The sequence below is a fragment of the Dermacentor albipictus genome, unplaced genomic scaffold, assembly GCF_038994185.2.
Source record: "Dermacentor albipictus isolate Rhodes 1998 colony unplaced genomic scaffold, USDA_Dalb.pri_finalv2 scaffold_11, whole genome shotgun sequence".
NCBI classification, from domain to species: Eukaryota; Metazoa; Arthropoda; class Arachnida; order Ixodida; family Ixodidae; genus Dermacentor; species Dermacentor albipictus.
In genome coordinates this window covers 11,262,258-11,284,318 of record NW_027225565.1, presented here as the reverse complement: position 1 = coordinate 11,284,318, position 22,061 = coordinate 11,262,258, and the positions used below count along the sequence as shown (strand labels likewise).

Below are 22,061 nucleotides of genomic sequence, written 5' to 3'. Positions count from 1 at the left end.
CAGTGCTTGACAACCACAACGGGAGCTACGCATCGCTAGGTGGTTGACCTCTTCATTAAATTTGAATGTTCTCTGAGGCGGTCAGTAATGCAACGGCCAGTTTGGCTGATGTAGCAAAGACCGCATGAGAGGGGGATCTCGTACACTACCTCGTGGGAGCAATCAACAGGATTTTTTTTTTCTTATCTCGCGAAGGAACTCGCGTATCTTACTCATGGATGATGACGACCATTTTGTTGTGCTGTTTTCACGTTCTCCATCATCTCGATCTTCCTGACAATGTATTTCTCCTGTGATATGTTCTCCTCTCCCTCGTGCCTATTCAAGCCCCTGTATATTGCCTTCAGTCACGGAGTACACGTTTGTGGGCGCGACTTACTTTTGCATTACTGTGCTGTGGTTGCAAGGAATAGACAACGAACATTAAGCATTGAGTAAATTGAACATTGTGCTTTCCTAAAGCACACCCACATTGCTTCTGAGAGAAATGTGTCGCTTTAGACGACTCCTTTGGTGAAGGCACTACCGTGTTTGACGGGACGTTTGAAGTGGGGCGTTTCGGTAGTCATTTCGAACGATGTTTCTCCATTGTTGCAATGCTTGTGCCAAATAACATGTGCATGTAATTCGAGCGGGTGATTCAATATTTTTAATGAAGAGACACAGCTTTACTGACTGTACAATAAATGAATATGTAATTACCATGTAATTATGGTAGCTCTCTATAAAATGCACAATCATTCTCGTACCACCTTGATTTGCTTTCTGTGGAGCCTCCAGCACCTTGGCATAAAATTATGTAAGTTTTACAGATTTATTGACAGTCGAACATAATTCGTTACTGAAGGGGATATATTGCTGCGTGCGCAATAATATATTGGTTGAAAGTCAGCGCTTCATCTGTCTGTCTGTCTCAGTCACGTCCCGTTGTCCAGCACTGTTACTCTTTTTCTTCAGACATGTACTAACCGACCCAAGTTGGCACGTTATTGCACCATATCGCTGCACAGTGTGAAACACTTATGCAGCGATGTCATAAGGGTATGAGACTTCTCAAGGGAAGCATGGGGATGACAGGTGTATGAACGAAAAGCTGTGACACATATCAAGTAAGGTTTAGGGATTCTGTACTTCTTGCGTTGTAATGGGAAATACCCATTTTGGAGGTTTGTCCAAGATCGGGTGCAGATCCAGTGACACACTGAGTGGCTAAATCAAAATAAAATTGAGGGATCCATTAAATATGATTCATTTCATTTACAGATTGAAGTGCCTGTAAGTGGCATTATTATAGGTTCAGGTTTTATAAAGGACTCCTTTTTTTAACGTACAGGTGGCCATACATCGTAAGCATAGCAGGGTTATATAAGCCACTTGGCGGTTACTTTCATATAACTTTTTTATATACATCCACAAATATATCTGGCGAGATAGCAACTAACCCAACGACCAGGCGGCCATACCAAACCTGTAAAAGTACACAAAGATAGCTTTAAAAGGTGCAAGAGAACTTTGGCTTAAGAGACCTTGGTGGGCAAGTTGGTATCGATTCATTATAACTATCTTAAGGTGCCAAAGAACAACACACAGCACCTAAGAGAAGGCAACGGGACAGTGGCACACTGTCTCATGGCCTTCTCTTGTGTGCTGTGTGTTGTTCTTTGGCATCTTAAAATAGTTATATTGAATTTAAAAGGTGCTCAATACTATAAGGTTAATACTGTAATAATTCACTGTAAGGTATTTTCACTTTAAAATCTTCCTGGGGCAGGCTGAAAATACTTTAGCAGGAGTTGACCAGTGTTCAACGAATGCCGAGTTTTTTTTAACAGCGATGCCTCCCAAGTTCCGCATCCACAGTGACCCGTGTCGGTGTGGTTTGTTGAAGAGCGGCACGTATGTACAGAATGGCACATACTCAGTGACCCAAGTTGGTGCAACGGTTGGTTTCGAACCCTGTTACCTCAGCACAGCAGCCCTATGCGCTAACCATTCAACCATGGACTACCCAGTGACCCAAGTCATGGGAACGATTGGAGACAAGCATAAATAGGTAGGCAGTTAGCCCCCAGAAAGTGCCTGAAAAGTGCTGGTGAACAGTGTACATCATAACATGTTCGCTTAACCCTTCAGTGATGATGCATGTGAATGCCCCCAAAAATGTTTTCTTACCTAAGTCGATAAAACGCATTGAGAATAAGCATAATCAAGGAAAACAAAGAAATATTTGCCAGAACTGTTTTATCAATAGGGGGAAAACACCAGACAGAGAAATGCAAGTGGCTTCACCTCAAGCTACCTATGGCTTAGGTTAAAATTCGTCCTCCAACTGGAGCGATGGGCTTAGCTCGATCTCCAGCAACCGCTGCTGTAACAGCAACATGGTGGGCACGGCTAGTGCACTGGAGCTAATTTCCCGTGGAAACCGTGCTTCCTCCTCTCGGGGCTGAGCCACTGCATGAGCAAGCGTCACTGAGCCGCGCCTTGATGGGCCTCCTGAGTGGTGGCCCCTGGGCATCCTCTCCACCAGAGCTTTTTTTCGCTGAACACTTCATCGCCATGGCATAGAGAATCTATGGCCGTGGCAGATGCTCACAGGTCCGCAATGAGTTGGTTACGTGGCACCTCTGCTCCCGCCACTTCTCGTTCTGGCGCTTGGTGGACCGCGGGTGTGCATGGTACTTGCGGAGACGACGGACGTTTGCGCGCATGCGCGATTAAGAGCAGGGGCGAGGGAGCAAGTGTGGGGACTTTTGCTCCATGAGTATACGACTCTGCCTGGGCACTGCAGCACTACAGAGGAGTTTCTTAGCACGTGTTGTATGCGCTTTAGAGCTGTGCACGGGCTCGGACCGGCCCGAAAGTCCTGACCCGGCCTGGCCCGCGGGTTGGGCTCGGGCCATTTGGAGATTCTCAAGCACTTGAGCAGTCCTTGTCAAGTAATAAAGCGGAGATTTCTTTGGCTCTTTCCCGCACAGTGCATGGATGGCTGTGGATGGAGTGTCTGGCTGAGTGGATGGTGCTGATCCCAGAGAAAGCTTGAAGAACCACATCGAGCACGTAACTTCAAAGGCCAATCGCATGCTTGGGTACCTGAAAAGAAACTTCTCTCTCGCACCTTCATCACTCAAGCGACAGTTGTATATCACTTATGTCCGATCTAACCTTGAATATGCATCGTCAATCTGGGACCCTGGCCTTGCAACTCTTACCAATAACTTGGAGGCAATGCAGAATCGCTCAGCACGTTTTATCCTAAGTGACTATCATCGAACTTCCAGCGTAACTAACATGAAATCAATACTTAATCTGCCCCCGCTTGCAAATAGACGGAAACTATCTCGACTTGCATTGTTTCATAAGATCTATCATCATAATCATGTTCTTAGGACGCGTCTGATTAAACCGCCTAATTTTGTTTCATCTCGACTTGATCACAACCATAAAGTCCATGTTCCTCACCAAAACACTGCAACATACTCGCACTCTTTCCTGTCCAAAACCAGCCTCGACTGGAACAATCTTCCCGCCTCATTAGTTAACATTACCAACTGTGACCATTTTCGTGATGCTCTTTCCAACGAAATTTAACGCATTCCAACTTTTTTTTTCTCTATGTTGGTTGGAAACTTCATCTTTTAGTGTCTCAATCGGTTGCAATGGTATGTTCTTGCCGTAATCATTGTATAAGCCGTGCATGACAGTGTGAATTTTTGTTATTAGAAATTACATTCATTCCCATTTTTTGAAATTTTTGATTGTGTATGTGCAAATAACTGAACTTATGTTGAATGATTGACCCCCTCCCCTCTGTAATGCTTGTATGCCTTGAGGGTACAATAAATAAATAAATAAATAAATAAATAAATAAATAAATAAATAAATAAATAAATAAATAAAGAGAAACGCTGAACTAGTTTAAGCTGGTGAATTTTTGCGGGAACAGGTTGATTATTAGAAGAATGTGAATGTCAAAATTGAATTTCTTGAATTTTGAGCCAATACCAATGTGTCTTTAACACCGTCTGTGTGGAGTCAGATTTCAAAGTACTTAATTCATATTTTGTGCTGTTTTGGCCCAGTAAAAGATCCTGAATCTTGGCAAGGTCAGTTTATGGCTTTTTTTTTAGAATGCAATGCAGTCTACGTTTCACCAATAACTTAACTAGGCCCAAGCAGGTGACATCACTGCGAGCTGGTGTCACCACCCACATTTCGTTTTGGTGTTTTTTTCTCGCTTACGAGCTTACAAAGGCTCTTCTCATGTAAGATCGACCAATTTTTCGGTATTGTAGAAGCAGTAATTTGCTAATGCAGCTCGAGTAATTTTTCTTTTTAGTGTTCCTTTACTCTGAGGTGGTTACTTGTTGTGGCGATTCTGATACCAGTTCAAAATGTGCGTCCTCGCAAAGTTTTAAATGTGGTTTGCAGCACTGGCTGATCCTGGAGGCAGTGCAATGTACCCACGCACTCATAGCAATCACCAATAAAGCACCCATGCACTTCGTAGCAATGACCAATAAAGCTGATGAATAAGTGTTTCCAGCTGAAATTTCAAGCAGAAGCCTGCCCACCCTTCCTTTCAAGGGAGCCCTGCTTCCAGCCAGAGAGTCAGTCACACACGCGAATGCCTCCGCACAAGATGCACTGTCCACAACATCACCTATTACGGCACGTGAACTTGGTAAATCATCCAATGCAGAACATGCCACACCACCATTGAGAGTGAGCCATGCAGCAAAAGAGGAAGGAAAAAACAAAAAGAGGTGGGGCTCGTGACGTAAACGTGATGTGGTCTTACATCTTCAGTATGGGAGAATGCAGGGAAGCTTGCCATATGGCAGCGTGGCAACGCAACATTTAAATTTCTCCCGTTTCCACTAATAACGAAGCAAACTGAAAAATTCTTGTGGTAAAATACATAACCAAAATTTCCAATGGGGCCCGGTGCGGGGGCCCAGTGGGGGGTGTGGGGGCCTTTAAGGCTATTGCTGCTACCACGGTGGCTCTTGCAACAAACTGTATATTACTACTTACGGAGTGCTGCGCCACGGCACACTCCCCCTTGCAGGAGCAGAGGGAGGAGCAGCTCCTCTGCTTCCTGGAACATCCACAGCGTCCCGAGCGGCACAGTTCTAGGCACTTGCAGGCAGCCGCCGATGTAGAGCGCTTCAGTAAACGATAGCAAGACAAGCACCTGAAGGCCAACCGCAACAAGATTCGGGACATCCAGAACAAGCATTTCTAATCGTGTATATATAGACCGAAACAACCGAAAAATGCAGTAGCAAGTACATTACTGTCACACTCAAACAGTATAAGCATAGATGTGCCAACCAATTCACTATCATCATCTGACTATTTGTATTGCAAGATACAGGCCTCTCTCGAAGATCTTCAATTACCCACATCCGCTGCCAGTGAGCCCCTCTTGTGCCTGAGCATTTCCAAATTTCATCGCATGAACTAATTCCCTGCCGTCCTTGACTGCAGCTCCCTTTCTTCTGGCACCCATTGTGTTACTCAACAGACTGGTGGTTATCTACGCTACGCATTACATGGCCTACCCAGCTCCATTTGTTTCCTCTATAATGTCAACCAGAATATTGGCTAACTTTGTTGCTCTCTAATCTGCACTGTTTTCTTGTTTATCAATGTTGCGCCTAACATTTTTGTTCCATCAGTCATTGCGCGGTACTCAACTTCATCTTTCCATTGGTAAAATGCAATGATTGTGCACTTTTAAAAGGATAGCAGTAAGCTGACTTGGTTGGAATGCATATGGCGGGCATTACCCATTTCTGTTCTTCCAACCAATTACATTGATTCATTTCTGTAATGTCACACTGGCGACAAACTTCCTTCAACATTGCTCTCTCCTGGCAACTAGGTTTTCCAGTACAGAGGGAAAGTTGCGTGCAGTTTTGCAGGCGGAGCCTGTGCTGAATTATAGAGTACAGATTTTTGGTATAGACGTGAAGCAGCCTTCGTGCTAATTTGACATATGGGTGGACACGCCACATAAAGCTTGCAAAACTTAATGGTTTTGATACCACAACTCAATATGCTAAACCGTGCATTGTTGAGAACCAGTGCCTGTCTGGACAGCCAGGTGTCCACAGTGGGACAGCAGAATCGGCATGGGTGCATGCAGTTGTGCAATGCCCATTTACTACCAGTTGTCCGTGTCATCTGCTAAAATACTATTCAAAGGCCGTTGTGCCAAGGTTATTTAGATTGTTTATATTACTAACTTGTAAGCAATTTAAGCAAAGCAAAATTTTGTTGCAGTTGCCCATCCAAGGCCCCTGGAGCAAGCCTTCACCTCCAGTTTAGAGCCCTAAGGCTGTGAACCACAAACAATATTTTTGTACAGCTCTATTATTTCTTCTTGACTGTACTTACTGGCTTATCTTAGCAATAATAGCATCACAATGTCATGCAAGTCATTAATGAAGGACAAACAGAATGGAAAAATTTATTGTTATAAAATATAGCTTTGAGAGACATTTTAAAGCGATGCCATCTTTATTTTGCTTCATTGTATGCGCTACTGCTGTCCACAACATTCAGATGAACTCCTCACTTTGATAAATTTTGCCACTTTTAAGAAACCACATGTCAATATAATGAATGGCAGGAAGTGAATTATTCTTCTGAAACCGAACAAACCATAAGATTGTCTTTATCACAATAATAGAGTTCATTAAGACAAAGTATACTTTATTTGGTGTGGCCTTACATCTAAAGATCTACACAGGGAAGGACTTCATGCTTATTTTGAGCACCCAAGGCAGATGTGTTTCAAAAGATCACACACGGCCATTTCTGGAATCTGCTTCTTCAAAATGCAGTTGACAGCTTGAGGAGTGGGCACGGCGGACCAACTGCGGGCATGTGGCCTCGCAAGCCTTTCCTCTACTTCATGCAGGTGCTCGTTCTTGGCTTCACCGGAGCGACGTATCACCGAAACAGTTATTCTACCGGATCTTCAAGCTGCCAAAATGTGCCTGTTCCTTCCACGTGTTTTCTTAACACGTCAGCAACGATGGAGAGTTATCACGAAACACCTTCCTTCCACGTCACGCCAGCTCTGCTCCCGCGCAATCCAACCATAGCGCCACCTACACATCATGTGACATCAGTGGGCTGCTGTACAAAAGGACGACTGCAGCTGCACAATTTCAGTGGGCACGGCGGACCAACTGCGGGCATGTGGCCTCACAAGCCTTTCCTCTGCTTCATGCAGGTTAGTTACTACTCTGCCTCATTTAGGAGCGATTGTCGCTGTCTCTTGGTCTTGCCGTTCCCCCGGCGTTGTGCTAGTATTGCTTACGAAATGTACTGTATGTGTTTACTTTTGCTGTGCGGTGACGTTGAGACAAATCCAGGCCCCGTTATTGAAAAAGTGCTGCAAGAAATACTGGCAGGACAAACTAAGTTAGTTGTAGAAATAACGATGCTTGGAACGCAGCAGAATAACATGGAAAAACTTTTTACTGATTGGGGCAATCATTTCACTGTTTTAGAAAAACGTGTTGCTCGTGTTGAACTCGAACAAACCGTTAAATCTCTAGAAGACAAGATAGTAGAATTGGAAGATAGGAGTAGGCGTTCCAATTTGGTACTATTTGGCCTTCGGGAGGAAGCCGCTGAAACAGAAACAGAGCTTAGCAAAAAGTTGTGACTGACATATTTTCCCACATGCTAAACGCAAATTGCAGCTTGATTGGAAGAATCCACCGTTTAGGGAAGACTGGTAAACAAAGACCCGTTATTATGTTCTTTCAGAACATCAATGAAAAACGTGCAATCTTAAAAAATGCCAACAAGTTAAAAGGGACCAGTATTTCAGTACAAAATGGTTATTCGCATGAAACCCTCAGAAAACGTAAATTGCTTTGGGACAGCGCGAAGGTTGAAAAGAAAGAGGGCAAAAAAGTTACTTTGATAGACGCAAAACTGCGGGTCAACAATGAATACTTTATATGGAATGATGCCACGAACACCAGGATTAAAATTCATAACTATCGCAGTACTTCAAAAAAGGACTGACTTGCTCCCCCTCAGGAATTCCGAGTCTTAAATATCAATGCACGCAGTGTTATCAACAAGAGTGATCAGCTTGACGCGATAATTCTTGCGCGTAACCCACACATTCTCGTCATCACAGAAACATGACTGCATGACGAAATAGAAGATACGGATGTCCTTCTCTCTAATTACCGTGCTTTCCGTCGTGATAGACCTATTAGAGGTGGCGGTGTTGCTATTTTGGCGAGACAAGATATTTCGGCAGTTCTCCTACGTCAAGCTGATAATCTTGAAGTGATCTCTTTAAAAATTTTATGCCATAATGTTTCTGTTTTGATTTTTGCTGTTTACCGCGCTCCCGATTCCGCTCCGCAATTTCTCAATGATCTGCGTGATCACATGGCGACTTTTGTGCACGAAAGAATTTTTCTCATAGGTGATTTCAATCTTCCTGGAGTTGACTGGATTCACGGAACTCCTAGCGCTGATGTTAATATAAATAATGAGCAGTTGCGTAACATAATCTTGATGCACAACTTGCAGCAAGTGGTTATTGAGCCAACACGAATTAGCACTACTTTTGCCTCAATACTTGACCTTGTGTTTATTAGCCGGAATTTAGATAATTATTCTGTCTCTGTTGAACATGGCATTTCGGATCATGAACTTGTGGCTTTTTCTTGCTACCTTGATCCTCTCAGATCTACTCATTGTAAAACTATTACTGTAAATGATTTTTCACGCGCTAGGGATGAGAGCATACTGGATTATCTTGACTTTCGTGTTAGCGGTTTTGGGGGACATGACACCGTTCAACTTTGGGATGAATTTAAGAATATTTGTACGCACTGTATTGTCAACTTTATTCCAAATAAAACCAAGCGAACATATAGAGCTACTCCCTGGATGACGCGTGACATAGTGCACATAAAGAGAAAGGTTAAACGACTAAGACGACAGGGTCTTTCTCGTGACATAGTAGAACCTTACAAAGCAAAATTAAATGAGGCTATCAGCGTTGCTAAACTCCACTATTACCAGTTCACCCTTCCTAACTTCATCAGAACTGCTCCTTACAAGTTTTGGGGTTATCTTAGTAAAAAAAGTAAATCAGTTGACCATATCATGCATGAGGGCAATCCTGTCGTCGCTAAACAAGATATCGCTGTTCAATTCAATGCTTATTTTAACAGTGTCTTTTCGAACTGGCCCGTTTCCCCTCGTGTGAATGGCGTAGCACACAACAATGATTTTAGTTTTATTTCTTTGTCTGGCGTCTTTTCTATGCTTCTTAATATTAAAACAAAATCATCTCCTGGGCCTGATAACCTACCAAACGTGTTTCTTCACAGGTACTGTACGCTGAAATGCTATCTCGCTTTCTCATAATCATCTTTCGTGCATCCCTTTCATCGGCGGTGCTTCCTAACGACTGGCTTTCTGCTCGTAATGTTCCGATACTAAAAACAGGCGATCCATCACTAGTGGCAAACTATCGTCCCATTTCACTAACCTCATCTTGTTGCAAACTTTTAGAACATATTATTGCTTCTGAAATCAATAAATTTCTCGACGATAGAGTCATTCTATCTCCTATGCAGCATGGTTTTCGAAAGGGCTTCTCCACTGTAACCCAATTAACCACTGTAGTTCACAGTCTCGCTAGCACTATCGACAAATCAGGGCAAACTGACATCATATTCTTGGACTTCAGGAAAGCATTTGAACTTGTATCCCACGCAAAGCTAATAGAAAAACTTGAACATTTGAACATTCCTTCCCATCTCGTAAATTGGATTCGCGCTTATATTTCTAACCGTACGCAATTCGTAGTAGTTGATAATTGCTCTTCCAGCACCCTTCCTGTCACTTCTGGTGTTCCCCAGGGTAGTGTTCTTGGACCATTATTATTTAACATATATATTAATGACATTGTTGACACCGTTACTCAACCCGTACAAATAAAACTGTTTGCTGATGACTGCCTCCTCTTTAATGGGATCACTTGCCGACAAGATCCAGTTATTCTAAACTCTAACCTTCAAGACATACTAGCTTGGTGTGCGCGCTGGGACATGCAGCTTAACATTGATAAAACAGTATTTATGAAAATCACTAGAAAAATTAATAAATTGTCGTTTACCTATAGCCTAGCATCCAAACCTCTTACGGAGGTGAATGAATATAAATATATACCTCGGTGTTACAATAGCCAGTAACCTTAGTTGGAACTCGCACATCTCCCATCTTTGCGACTCGGCTTTTAAGAAGCTTTGCTACCCGAGGCATAAATTAAAACACGCTCCTTCTGAAACCCGTCTTATCGCCTACACCTCTCTTGTCCGTCCTAAACTCGAGTATGCAGCTATTGTATGGGATCCCTATACTAAAACTAACATCGATGCGCTAGAAATGATACAACGTAAAGCAGTAAGGTTCATCTTCTCTAAATATCGCACAAGTGATTCCCCAACACAGTTAATGGCTGAACACAATATTCAGTCTTTGCAACTAAGAAGAAAAATTCACAGGCTTAAATTTCTCTTCTTGCGGAGTAACAATAAACTATCTCTTTCTCCCGAACCTTACATAACATTCCTTACTGCCCGCCGAACAAGACATCGCCACGCTTCATCATTAACGCCTTATACTGGTAGAACCAATGTCTTTATGTCTTCCTTTTTCCCTCGAACAGTAACGGAATGGAACAGCCTACCCTATAACAAACTTCTCAGCACTGACTCAATAGCGTCTATTACTATCTAATTTTAGTGCTTGTTCTTACGAAATCTCGTTTCAATTTGAATCATTGTCCAATATTTATTCATTTGCGCATTGTAGTAATTTTGAATTATGCACTCCTCCTTTTTTTCTGTTACATTTCCTGTGCCTTGAAATTTTGCTTGTGAAACAGTGTTTCAATTTGTATCTAGCTGCCACTCTCTATGCATTATTTAGAGGTGCTTTACTCATTATGCGATTGTACTTTCTATTACATTTTTTCCGGAGCTTTCTTTTTTTTACTCCTTTGTCAATCTATTGTGTTTTCTTTTTTTGTATGTACCTTTCCCCTCCTGCCTGGGCCTTCTAAGGCCTGCAGTATTCCTAAATAAAAAAATAAAATAAATAAAATCCACAACCTTTCTATCTTAAAATATCTGCACGTTCACTTGGCCAATAAAATGACTTGCACCCATTTATGAGACAAGTTCTTGATTGTGGGTGCTCCAAAAACAGGAAATGTGTTACCACATCTGCTAACACCGGGACAGAGAGCCCAGAAAACAAAGTAGTTTGAAATTCACACAGCCATTTTCTAGCCATTTCTTAGCCACAAATTGTAGTTGCTTGAAGGACAAACGAAGCAGCGACAGCTGATATGAACGGCCATGTCCGTTCAAAAACATGAATACCTAATTTTGTGGTTTCTAGACAGTGTAGCAATCTTGCCCATTTCAATACTGCAGTAGACTTTGTGAGAAACCTTGTATGTCAATTTGTTTTTTCATCACTGCTGTTCAGCCTAACCAAAGTTCTAGATGTATAGGAAATGAGAAAGGCTTCAAAAATGTTTAGCTTAACATTAAGATGGCTTTTCTTAGAGTTAATCTACTGCGTTAGTAACTTATGTATCAGTCTGTTGCATTAGTAACACTGGTGGTGTGCATGGAAACACCACCACTGGCCAATCCGGCATTCACTGTGCAAAAGCTTATGCCATTTTGTGAAAGTCTCTTCAAGCAAACACAATGCAGACTTATTTTATTTTGCTTGAAACAAAACCAGTAGAATAATTAACAGAAAGAAAAGTGCGCTACTTACAGCCTGCCCATTCTGCACAAAAGAAAGTAGCATTTTACGTTAGGGTATGGCAGCAATTCAAGATGGACATGTGCATGTTTCTGGACACTGATGCTACTGATAAACATTTTCTCCTGCATTGCATTGCCTGAAGTTCTTAAATAAGCAATACATACAGTCCAATTGAATTCTGGGGTCTTACGTGCCAAAAACATGATTTGGTTATGAGGCACGCCATAGTGAGGGACTCCCGATTAATTTTAACCACCCGAGGATTTTTTAACATGCCCCCAATGCATGGGGCACAGGCGTTTTTGCATTTCACCCCCATCAAAATGCAGTTGCCACGGCTGGGATTTGATCTGGTGACCTCGTGGTTAGCAGTGCAACACCCCAGCTTCTAAGCAATCGCGGCCAGTATGCAGTCAAACCTTCTTCTAACAAGGACACATCCAATAAAAAATCTTTTTATCTAATATTCGATTTAAATTTACGGTCTAGTATCAGCAAATTTTATATATATATATATATATATATATATATATATATATATATATAAACGAGAAGAAAGGGGGTTTAACCGAGGGACCCGATAATTATTAGTCATATAATGAGAAGCCAACAAACACTGACACCAAGTACAACATAGGGGAAATTGCATGTGCTTAATAAATAAATCAAGTAATGATAAATTAATGGAAATTAAAGTGGATGAAAAAACAACTTGCCGCAGGTGGGAACCGAACCCACAACCTTCGCATGTCGCGTGCGATGCTCTACCAATTGAGCTACCACGGCGCCGTTTTCCCCATCCACTTTCTTGGGTATATATGTGTACTAGTAGAACCCTGGGAGTGTTAGGCAGCGCCCCCACTCACAGACCTTGGCGGCGGACGTGGAACGTCTTTTTTGCCGCAGGCGTCACGAGAACGTGACGCCTTCCACTTTAATTTCCATTTATTTATCATTACTTCATTTATTTATTAAGCACATGCAATTTCCCCTATGTTGTACTTGGTGTCAGTGTTTGTTGGCTTCTCATTATATGACTAAATATATATATATATATATATATATATATATATATATATATATATATATATATATATATATTGTAATCGAGTGTATGCAGAAGAAACAAATTTGTGATGTCTCCAATGGGCCAATTGTGATGGCTCATCAGTGGCTTGTCAAGTAAATGCATGGCAAGTGAGCAATACTAACCCTTTGCACGGTTGTTAATAAGCAACCATGTGATCACTCGGGATTGGCATATGGGCTTTCCGACTAAGGGGCCAGCCAAGTCAAGCTGCTGGACAGGCGTCCGGAATGTGTAGTCTTAAGTTGCACTTACTGCATACTTCACATTCTTATCACCAAAGTACATATTTTGAGCTGTCGACTAACAAATATTCATTTCAATGTACCCACTACTGCCTTGGATCTTGAATTTTGATTTTATATACAGTAGTAGAATATTCCTTGCAATAAAGCATGGCCAAGGAAATCTTAAACTTACTCCGTTACATCCAAGTATTATATCTGTGTTCTTCATATAAGAGTTTTACTATCTAAAGAACTGTCTTTTACACACAGCTGACTGCTGTCTAAACCACGCTCTCCAGATATACAATAGGCTTCCTTTGATTCGACTCCAGTTAACTTGAATTCTTGGTTAATTCGATCCTGACCAAAAGTCCCAGCTGGCGCCTACGCATATTTATGAGCCCAATTTTTTATTTCCATCCTAAACTTGGCTTTTGCCAAATAATGTGAAATAATTCTAACTTGGCCAGTACGTATGCCTAACCTCTTTGGTGACCCCAATAGTGACTCCCTTACTGGCAGCCTCTCTTGGCAGAGCTTAGGGGACAGTGAATGTGTTGAATGAATGTCATCCTCCCATACAAAACACTCACTTTTTACGTGCTATAGGAAAACTTTTCATGCAATAATGGTAGCTCAATGTCTGATTACAGTATTTGCCTTCTTTTCTTTCCCAGGAAAATTGGGCCAGGAATTGTGTTAGCGATGTTCGTGTGCTTTGCTGCATAAAGGCCAACCTTCCCGGAGGGATCTTTAGCGGCAAATTTCGTGCAGCGAAAAATTCAGTACGAAGCGCCGCCGCATATTCATCACCCCACACGCCATGCAAGCAAGAGCGGGCTAATGCTGCCGACCATGCAGCTGACACAGCCCGCGAGGAGTTATTGTGGCCAGACTAGGTCTATTTAGGCGTCAAATGGAAGCAAATGGCTGTGCTACTTTCTCATTGGTCCACACATTGGTCCAAGTGAATCAGCGATGTTTCTTTGACATTTTTTTCTGCATGTTGTTTAACTCGACTCGCTGGTTAATTGGATCAATTTCCTTGGTCCTGGCAGCGTCCAATTAACGGAAGTCAACCGTAGTCGCTGCACATAAACAAGAGGAGGTGAGAGAAACAGCATAACATCCATACCACAAAGAAAATCGGAAAATCAAGAAGAACAGCGATTTCATAAAAAAATGAAATCATAATCAACAAATTTTTGCCAGTCCTCTTCTGCCAAGCGTTATGCAGGAGTTACCTATACACATATGCATGCCAAAAGCGATTTCCTTAACTCCATTAATGAAGTCCCCCTTCCAAGGCACAGAAGAGCAATAACATACCTTCATGGATTTAGGCTTCTCCTCCTTTTGCGGCTTCTGCTTGCGGCTGGCCTAAAGGGAATAGAAGAAGAGTGATTCAATTCAACATCACAAACCAACACAAAGGCTATGAGAGGTGCTGAAGAGAAGGGCTGTGAATTAATTTTAACGACTTTGGGTCGCTTAATTTGCACCCAAAACATGATACACAAGCTTTATCTTTTTCCCATCTTGTCCTCACCGAAATGTTGAAATTAGAATTAAATTCCGAAGTTTTACGTGCCAAAACCATGACACGACTATGAGGCACGCAGTAGTGGGGGGCTCCAGATTAATTTTGATCACCTGGGATTCTTTAATGTGCACCCAATGCACGGTACCCATCAAAATGTTGCCAGCGGGAATTGAACATGCGACTTCAGGTTAAGCGACAGAATGTCACACCCACTTTCCAACTGCAGTGGCAACACCAATAGGCCTCGTCCATGCTGAACCATCACAGCATTCCAGATTTCAATAAGAAAGCGCAATGCAAAGAGGCGGTGCAGTTTAGTTCAATCTGCGGAGACTACCATTGAAGGAGACCGCAGCCGCATTTAGTGGGGCAGTGCCGGTGGTCCGGCATACAACTCGTCCTTGGCCGCCGACTAGCTGGTATTCTGCCTCGAGATTTCATCTTTCTTGTTCTCTTGGGGTGCGGCTGATAGTAGCCCTCATCATAGGTGCCCCCCCCCCTAATGCAACATGCAAAGTCCTTAAATTATGTACAGTGTGCACAGAGGCATAACATGTGCATGCCAATGGTGAGGTGCATAGAAAGAATGAAGTTGGCATGAAGAAAGAAGTGGAAATTGATGGACTGCTTACATGCAGTTGCGATGATTGGATTTTAGCCTTCATCTCATCAGAAGGTGCACATTCGGAGTAAAGGAAGATGGATCCAGCCAGGAGGTTATAACTGTGGGCCAACTCGCACTTTCGTATTTACATCTGAAGTACTGCAATGCTCTTGTTAGACAACTGCTGAACCAGTATGAATGAAATTTGCTGCACATAAGAGAGCGGAATTCTACCAACCATAGCAAGCAAAATTTCACCCTAGGGCCTAAACTGAAATTTCAAACTAGGGCCTCAATTTTTTTTAATAGAAATTACAGAACATTGATAAGTTGAGAAAGATTTGCATCTGTCATAGCATCTAAGCGGACAATATATAGCAGCTTACGTGAAACTGTTAATGTTTACGATGGTTTTGCGAAAGTACTAGTGAATTAGAGGAGTTTTCACAGTGCTGTGCAATACACCAATTTTGTCCATTTAAGATGTCTGACAAGTACAAGTTACGTAAGTGATGCTTCATTATTCCCGAGTTAGACTTGCAAGCACAATACTACAGTTATTAAATTAGGCAATTTTCAACAATATTTGAAAAAAATTGCGTAAAAATATCTAGTCCTTACAGTTGGCAGATTTTAACTTTTTTTCAAAATGCAAATCACATTAAATGTGGTGCAATGGATGCTTAGCAAAATGATTTATTCATTCCCATGTACCAGGATAGGCGCTTCTTGGGAAGAGCTTCCCCTTAAATCATGCACACAATGCTTTGAACTTCTTACATGGCAGCTTACCATTTCTAAGGCCATTCACAGAGGTGAAAAAAATTCACTCACGATTACGATACTCCCCAATGCGAAATTTGAGCGCAGCTCTATACACCAGAACACAATAGTCTCGAACCGGACGAGCTGAGCGCATACTCCGGAACCCAGTGACCGGCCGCCATCTTCCCTGAGCTGCCAAGACGCGTTCGCATGCATGTAGCGTGTGTGTGTTACGGGGTGTTCATTGTGTAAATATGTCTGTGCCCGCAACATCCAAGTACAGAACATCATCGGGGCGTCACTGCGTCATATACGGATGTGCAAATAACCAGCGAAAACGAAGCAGATTGCAGAGCATCATTTGCAATGAACACGATGTATGTCTAGAGCTGTGCCGCTGTGGCATATTCAGCCGTGCATGTCCTTTTGTCCTGTATGTGTGTATCTGTGCGTGTCTCTCTATGTGTATGTGTCTGTCTACGGGCCTCGATTACACAGAGACCTGAGGTGGGCTTCGCACAGCGGCTCTCGCTATAGAAATCCGCACCTGATTCACAAGTAAATGCAGCGAAAGTGTTCGCACCGCTACTAAGTTCTGACGCTCACGGCAATCGCACTCATGCGTAACATATTGAATTCCGTGCACTAGTGTCAGTGGCCACGAAATTTTGCAATACCTTTTAGCAACTATTCGAAACCTTTACGTGTGAAAGCTGGTTTGTGTTGCTTATCGTAACTACTGGCCAGAGGGCAAGGGTGGCGATGTTTGTTAAAAAAGTATGCATACATTGCAGAGTAGATCCGACACGGTTGAACTAATGTGAAGTCATTTTCCCGCTGTCCCGAGACAAAAAATGGACACATCTGAGCACCCGTGCACGTGCGCTGCGCTTACTCGAACCTATGGCATGCCGCCTGTTTTCAAGGTGCAGGCCGCGAGATTTTTCCAGGCACTACAACGCGGATGTAAGGTATATCACGTACTGCAAGGCTTTTACTAGTTCATGACGTATTGTCAGACGTGCAAATCACAGTGGAATTGTTGCAGAGGCAATGTTTCGACATGCAAAGGCAACGTGGACATACTCGAATGATCCACTCCGTCTGCGAACGTTGCGCTTGCCACAGCCATTCCAATTTGCAGCATTAGCTAAAATTCATTAGCTAAAATTCAACATCCCGTCCTTCGTGAGAACTTCAAAGAAATGTCAAAGCGCAAGCACTGCGTCTACCTGCGGTCGCCTCGCTTGGCAGCTCGGAGCCGTTGTAGCAGCAGGTGGTGCCACCGTGCTTTGAAAAGGGCGCCACTCAATTTTTTTCTGTGTTCTGGTCTATATGCATTTTCATTTCGCGATATATTGAGGCAAAGAATTTGAGGGAGACATGTAGCAGAGTCGGCAGTTGTCAAAGATCTGATCTGTGGGTCAACGTTGGAGGCTCCTGGCATGGACAGCGTTGGTCGTCATGAGCCGTTCCCCTACCCCTCCGAAGTCTCTTTATTTTATAAGAAACTTGCTGCCATACGATACGATGCATGAAAAAAGTAGTGGTGTGGTTGACTATGATTCTCGTATTTCATTCCTGTATCTGCGACCCAATGGAAGCTGGTGCACTCACACATGGTATACGACGTGACTCTTGTGCCAATTGTGTCAAATGGTTTGCTCTGTGCTGTGCATCACAGGAAGCCAATACTATAGTTGAGAGAAACTGATCCCGTGGCTATCACCAGCTCCAATTTTTTTTAGTCCTTTCTCAAGTGTGAATCCTCAGTTCACAGTAAGGCCCAAGCTATGAGCAATTCCATGAGAGGGCACCCTGGGCAAGGGTAATGGGAAGGACTGTGCATGCTAGTTGAGTAGGAAACTAATGGAGGTGAGACAGAAGTCTTGTGTGTGCAGCTAGGAATGCACATGCGTGAATGCGATAATGTGGAACAATAATGTTTGGACTTGGCGACGAATTTCCTTGGTCCATGGTGTCACGAATGGTAAACTAGGCAAGTGATCCTAACATCCGTAAATATAAACCAGCAATCTAGCCTCACCTACTTCTTTTTAGCAACCCTGTAGTTGTGGTAAAAGAGCCTCTTAATTCTGTTGCACAACAACTGCTGCAAACATCTGAATGTTGCACTTGTTGAGCACAGGGCAGATTACTGTGAACTGGTCCAGAGTAATGAAGGTGAAACGTGCGGTTACCTGGCCCAGTTCACTGCTGGGACACCAGTCTGGGTCATTTTCATCGTCGCTGTAGTGTTCAGTCTGTGTGCTCGACTCGTGGTCTTCAACAGTGAGGGCGTCTGGCGTCTGCAACAATGCACATGCCGCACAAGGTGTCACAACAAAACATGGTGCTGTGCTAGTGACATGGTGCGGTTTCATAAATGTGTGGATATTGTTGCTGGGTTAGTCGATCAGCAAGTTGGCCTTAAAACTGCGTAAATGTACACATCATGTAAGGAAGATTGCTTTGTTATATCAAAATTTTGTTATACTGACATTCAATATTTTATGCAAAATGAGTATTCACAGATGGACTTCTCTTACACGGAAGGGGCTGCAAAATTTTCCAAATTACGACGAAATACGCAAAAACAGGTTTGAATGAAAAAAAATTGTTTTGTTCAAATTGAGAGTCGGCAACAAAACATACGGTTTCATGCCGTGTTGACGGTATCATCACATTGGCAATGCGAAGTGAAGCCAGCCATGCTTTTATGTACACTCTGCCCCCGCGGCTGATAGTGTTGTTCACAGTGGGGTGATGCCATCATGAAAAGTGCCAGCAGACGGGAGACAAATGCTTCGTCTGCTTGTTGCTTAGATACATCTTCAAAACTCGAGATTGCGCAACCTCCATCACTTACAAGAGCAAAGAGAGTGCACAGGGCCACACCATCCCAGCTCGCGCAGTCTTTGCGCGCGCGGCAGGTCACCTCAAAAGCAGGGCACACAGGCTGTGTATGCGGTCAAGCCATACTGATGGCCACGCACTGCCACAGTTGTGCTAGAAAAGGAGACACACGTTAACCTCTGCCCCAATCACTCACGCATTACTGGACGCTCGCTCCTTTCTCCTTCCTCACGTGGGAAGACAGTGCTCATCAAGTGAGCATCCTTCTTGGCTCACCCTTCCATCCTTTCACTTGTGCCTAGGGCACACAGTGCATGGGGCGCAATAGAATCTTATTACATTTTCACTTTATACGGAAAATGACACTGCTCCGCTTTGGTGGTCGCTCTGGGTTGCACGATTTTAGAGGCAAGTTCGTAAGCAGCTACATGTATTTCAACCATTTGCCCAACCGAGTCCTCAGAAATTTCTATTTACTGCCTCGGTATACCTTCGCAGCAGCAGTGAAAAAAACCTTTCTTCACGTTGATTACATAACGAGGGTCTCGAATCCGGCAACATTGATGCCTTCAGGTAGAATATGTGGGTGTATTGACCAGTTGCCTTCACCCAAAAACATCATGTTCTCGTGATGCCTGCGGCAAAAAGGACGTTCCACGTCCGCCGCCAAGGTCTGCGAATGGTGGCGCTGTCTAACACTCCCAGGGTTCTACTATGACACTTAAATACCCAAGAAAGTGGATGGGAAAACGGCACCGCGGTAGCTCAATTGGTAGAGCATCGCATGCGAAATGCGAAGGTTGTGGGCTCAGTTCCCACCTGCGGCAAGTTGTTTTTTCATCCACTTTAATTTTCATTAATTTATCGTTTCTTTATTTCATTTATTAAGCACGAGTAATTCCCCTATGTTGTCCTTGGTGTCAGTGTTTGTTGGCTTCTTATGGTATGACTAATAAAAATCAGGCCCCTCGGTTAAACCCCCTTTCTTCTCGTTGGATATAACAAAGCAACTCTATCTAGAATGTTGTCGATATCAGCATGTACCATGTGTGTGTGTTTGTGTGTGTGTGTGTGCGTGTGTGTGTGCGTGTGCGCGCGTGCTAACAAATATTGGATACAGGGTTTGTATTAGCTCTTGCATAAAAAATTAATAGGTTTTCATAGCCTTTAGGGACCCCAACAGTACATTTATAAGAAATAAAGCACCACATAATGCATGAAATCTTCAAAGCAAGACATTGTCTAAACAATGAGCAAACTTTTTTTTTATTACTCACAAATGCTCAAAGTCCTTTTGCGCATAAACCAGCATCAGCCACCATAAAGATGCTAATCAGGTTCAATTGCCTCAATTACAGCTCTTCTGGTCAAATACACAAATAAAATCCAATAAACTTTGATTACCTTTGACAACAACACAAGCGGTCGAAAGGTTTCGTTCTCGCTCAACTCTGCATTATAATAAATACTTTGAGCACTAAAAACACACAGGAACTACAAAACGCTAAAAGCACGCACCAACTAGCCCACTTAGCCATCCTTTTGCTCGACTCTGCGCTGCCCGTGCTTTCGTGTTTCAGTAGTTTCGCTATAGCGTAGTGCTACACTGGTTTTGCTGTTTCACAAAACTCGCACAAACTGCAAGTAGCAGAGAACTCCCCTTCCATGCGATGTATCGGGAAGCTTGAACTGTCCACACCACTTGACGAAAAGCAGTTGCAGTGGCAGCGAATCCACTGCTCTGTCTTGGCTCGGTTTCTCCATGGCCGTGCATTTGCGTTCCATGCAAAAGTTTGTACCGCCGTCTGTCGCGCGCCGTTTTACTCACCGAAGGCAGCAAAGGACGGTGATGGCGCATGCAACATCACCACTCCCCGGTCGGGTGGCGGGATACTTGAATTGAGATAGAGGTATTCGGACCCTTCAGATGCAATTTTCTCGTAAACTAAGTCTTTTCTTGGCATGAAACAAGCGTTGCGAGGTGTCTCGAATAGTATTTAAACAGTCCACGTCGACTTAGTATTTACCTTTAGTGTCCTTTTAAGGGCTTTGGAAGACTTAAACATCAGTCTCATTTCCTTTTTTTAAATTCTAGGGTTTCATTTGCCAAAACCACAATATTATTACGAGGAACAGTGTAGTAAGGGACTCTGGATTAATGTTGGCCACCTAAAGAGCTTTATCGGCCACCCAATGCATGGCACCATGGGTGTTTTTGCATATCACCTCTATCATAATGTGGCTGCCATGGGAGGAATTTGATCCTACGACTTAATGTTTAGCAGTGCAACATCATAGCTGCTAAGTCACTACGCCGGGTAAAACAGTTTTATTTTCAAGGAACACTACGAAACCTGCAGACAAACTATGAAATTTTTCTCAGATGAAACTGTTATTAAATGTTGTCTTCTTGGATTAGTAATAAAGCACTATTGAACAGTGCAACAAGGTGCGTTATAAAAAAGGGATGCTGCATTATGCGTTTCCCTGTCTTTTTGCACCGTTTACCAGCAATGAGCAGAAAAGCAATGCAAGGGAGGAAGGGGGGTGTACCAAATAAAACACCAACAGGATCACGAAACAACACTTACGGCTAGAGGCTTCCGCTTGTGGGTCTTTTTGGCCGAACTTATTTCTTCGAAAAACTGGACGCGGCTGCCTTTGACGTTTGCGAGTGCCTGCAAGCAATGAACAAAGCCTTCACTGTACCACATCGGTAGTGGGTGAATTACCTCACTCTTCTCACTGCTACACCACACTCAGCCTCACCCTAGTGATTCATGATCATTACGCTCTGTGACCCCTTATGAAAAAGGCTGAGCTTCAGTTTCGCTTGCCCCCACAAGACCTTGAAGTATGCGAGCTTTACACCAACGCAATAGCTCTTCTAAACTTTTCTCAGGCTCAAATTGGCATGTGACCTTGAATGTAAGCAATGTAAATAGCAGATTTAAATACAGATGGGAAAAAAGGAAAATCATATCTCAGGATTCCATTGACTGTGGGCTTATTATGTGCCAGCCAAGCATGCTACTATGATTTAGAGCTACATTAGCTGCTACACAAATGCCACATAAAACCATATAAAACCGTTCCAATTTCTCAAAAGGTGCAAAAATAAGATGCTACCAA

The 22,061-nt window shown here is 43.1% G+C and overlaps 1 protein-coding gene across 2 annotated transcripts in view; it reads right to left on the bottom strand.

The window, feature by feature from the left end:
- Positions 1–2,241: 2,241 nt before the first annotated feature.
- The window catches only part of LOC139051272 (chromosome-associated kinesin KIF4-like), a 133,168-nt gene continuing 113,348 nt past the window's right edge, over positions 2,242–22,061 (bottom strand). The window contains exons 23-28 of one of the 2 annotated variants that reach the window (XM_070528272.1): positions 21,521–21,607; positions 18,275–18,382; positions 14,491–14,541; positions 11,857–11,868; positions 5,038–5,169; positions 2,242–3,093 (exon numbers count right to left, since the gene is read on the bottom strand). In XM_070528272.1, the coding sequence (XP_070384373.1) occupies positions 3,067–3,093; positions 5,038–5,169; positions 11,857–11,868; positions 14,491–14,541; positions 18,275–18,382; positions 21,521–21,607 (417 nt within the window). In that variant the 3' untranslated portion in view covers positions 2,242–3,066. The remainder of the gene's footprint in view (positions 3,094–5,037; positions 5,170–11,856; positions 11,869–14,490; positions 14,542–18,274; positions 18,383–21,520; positions 21,608–22,061) is intronic. The other variant, XM_070528273.1, reaches the window with a different exon arrangement.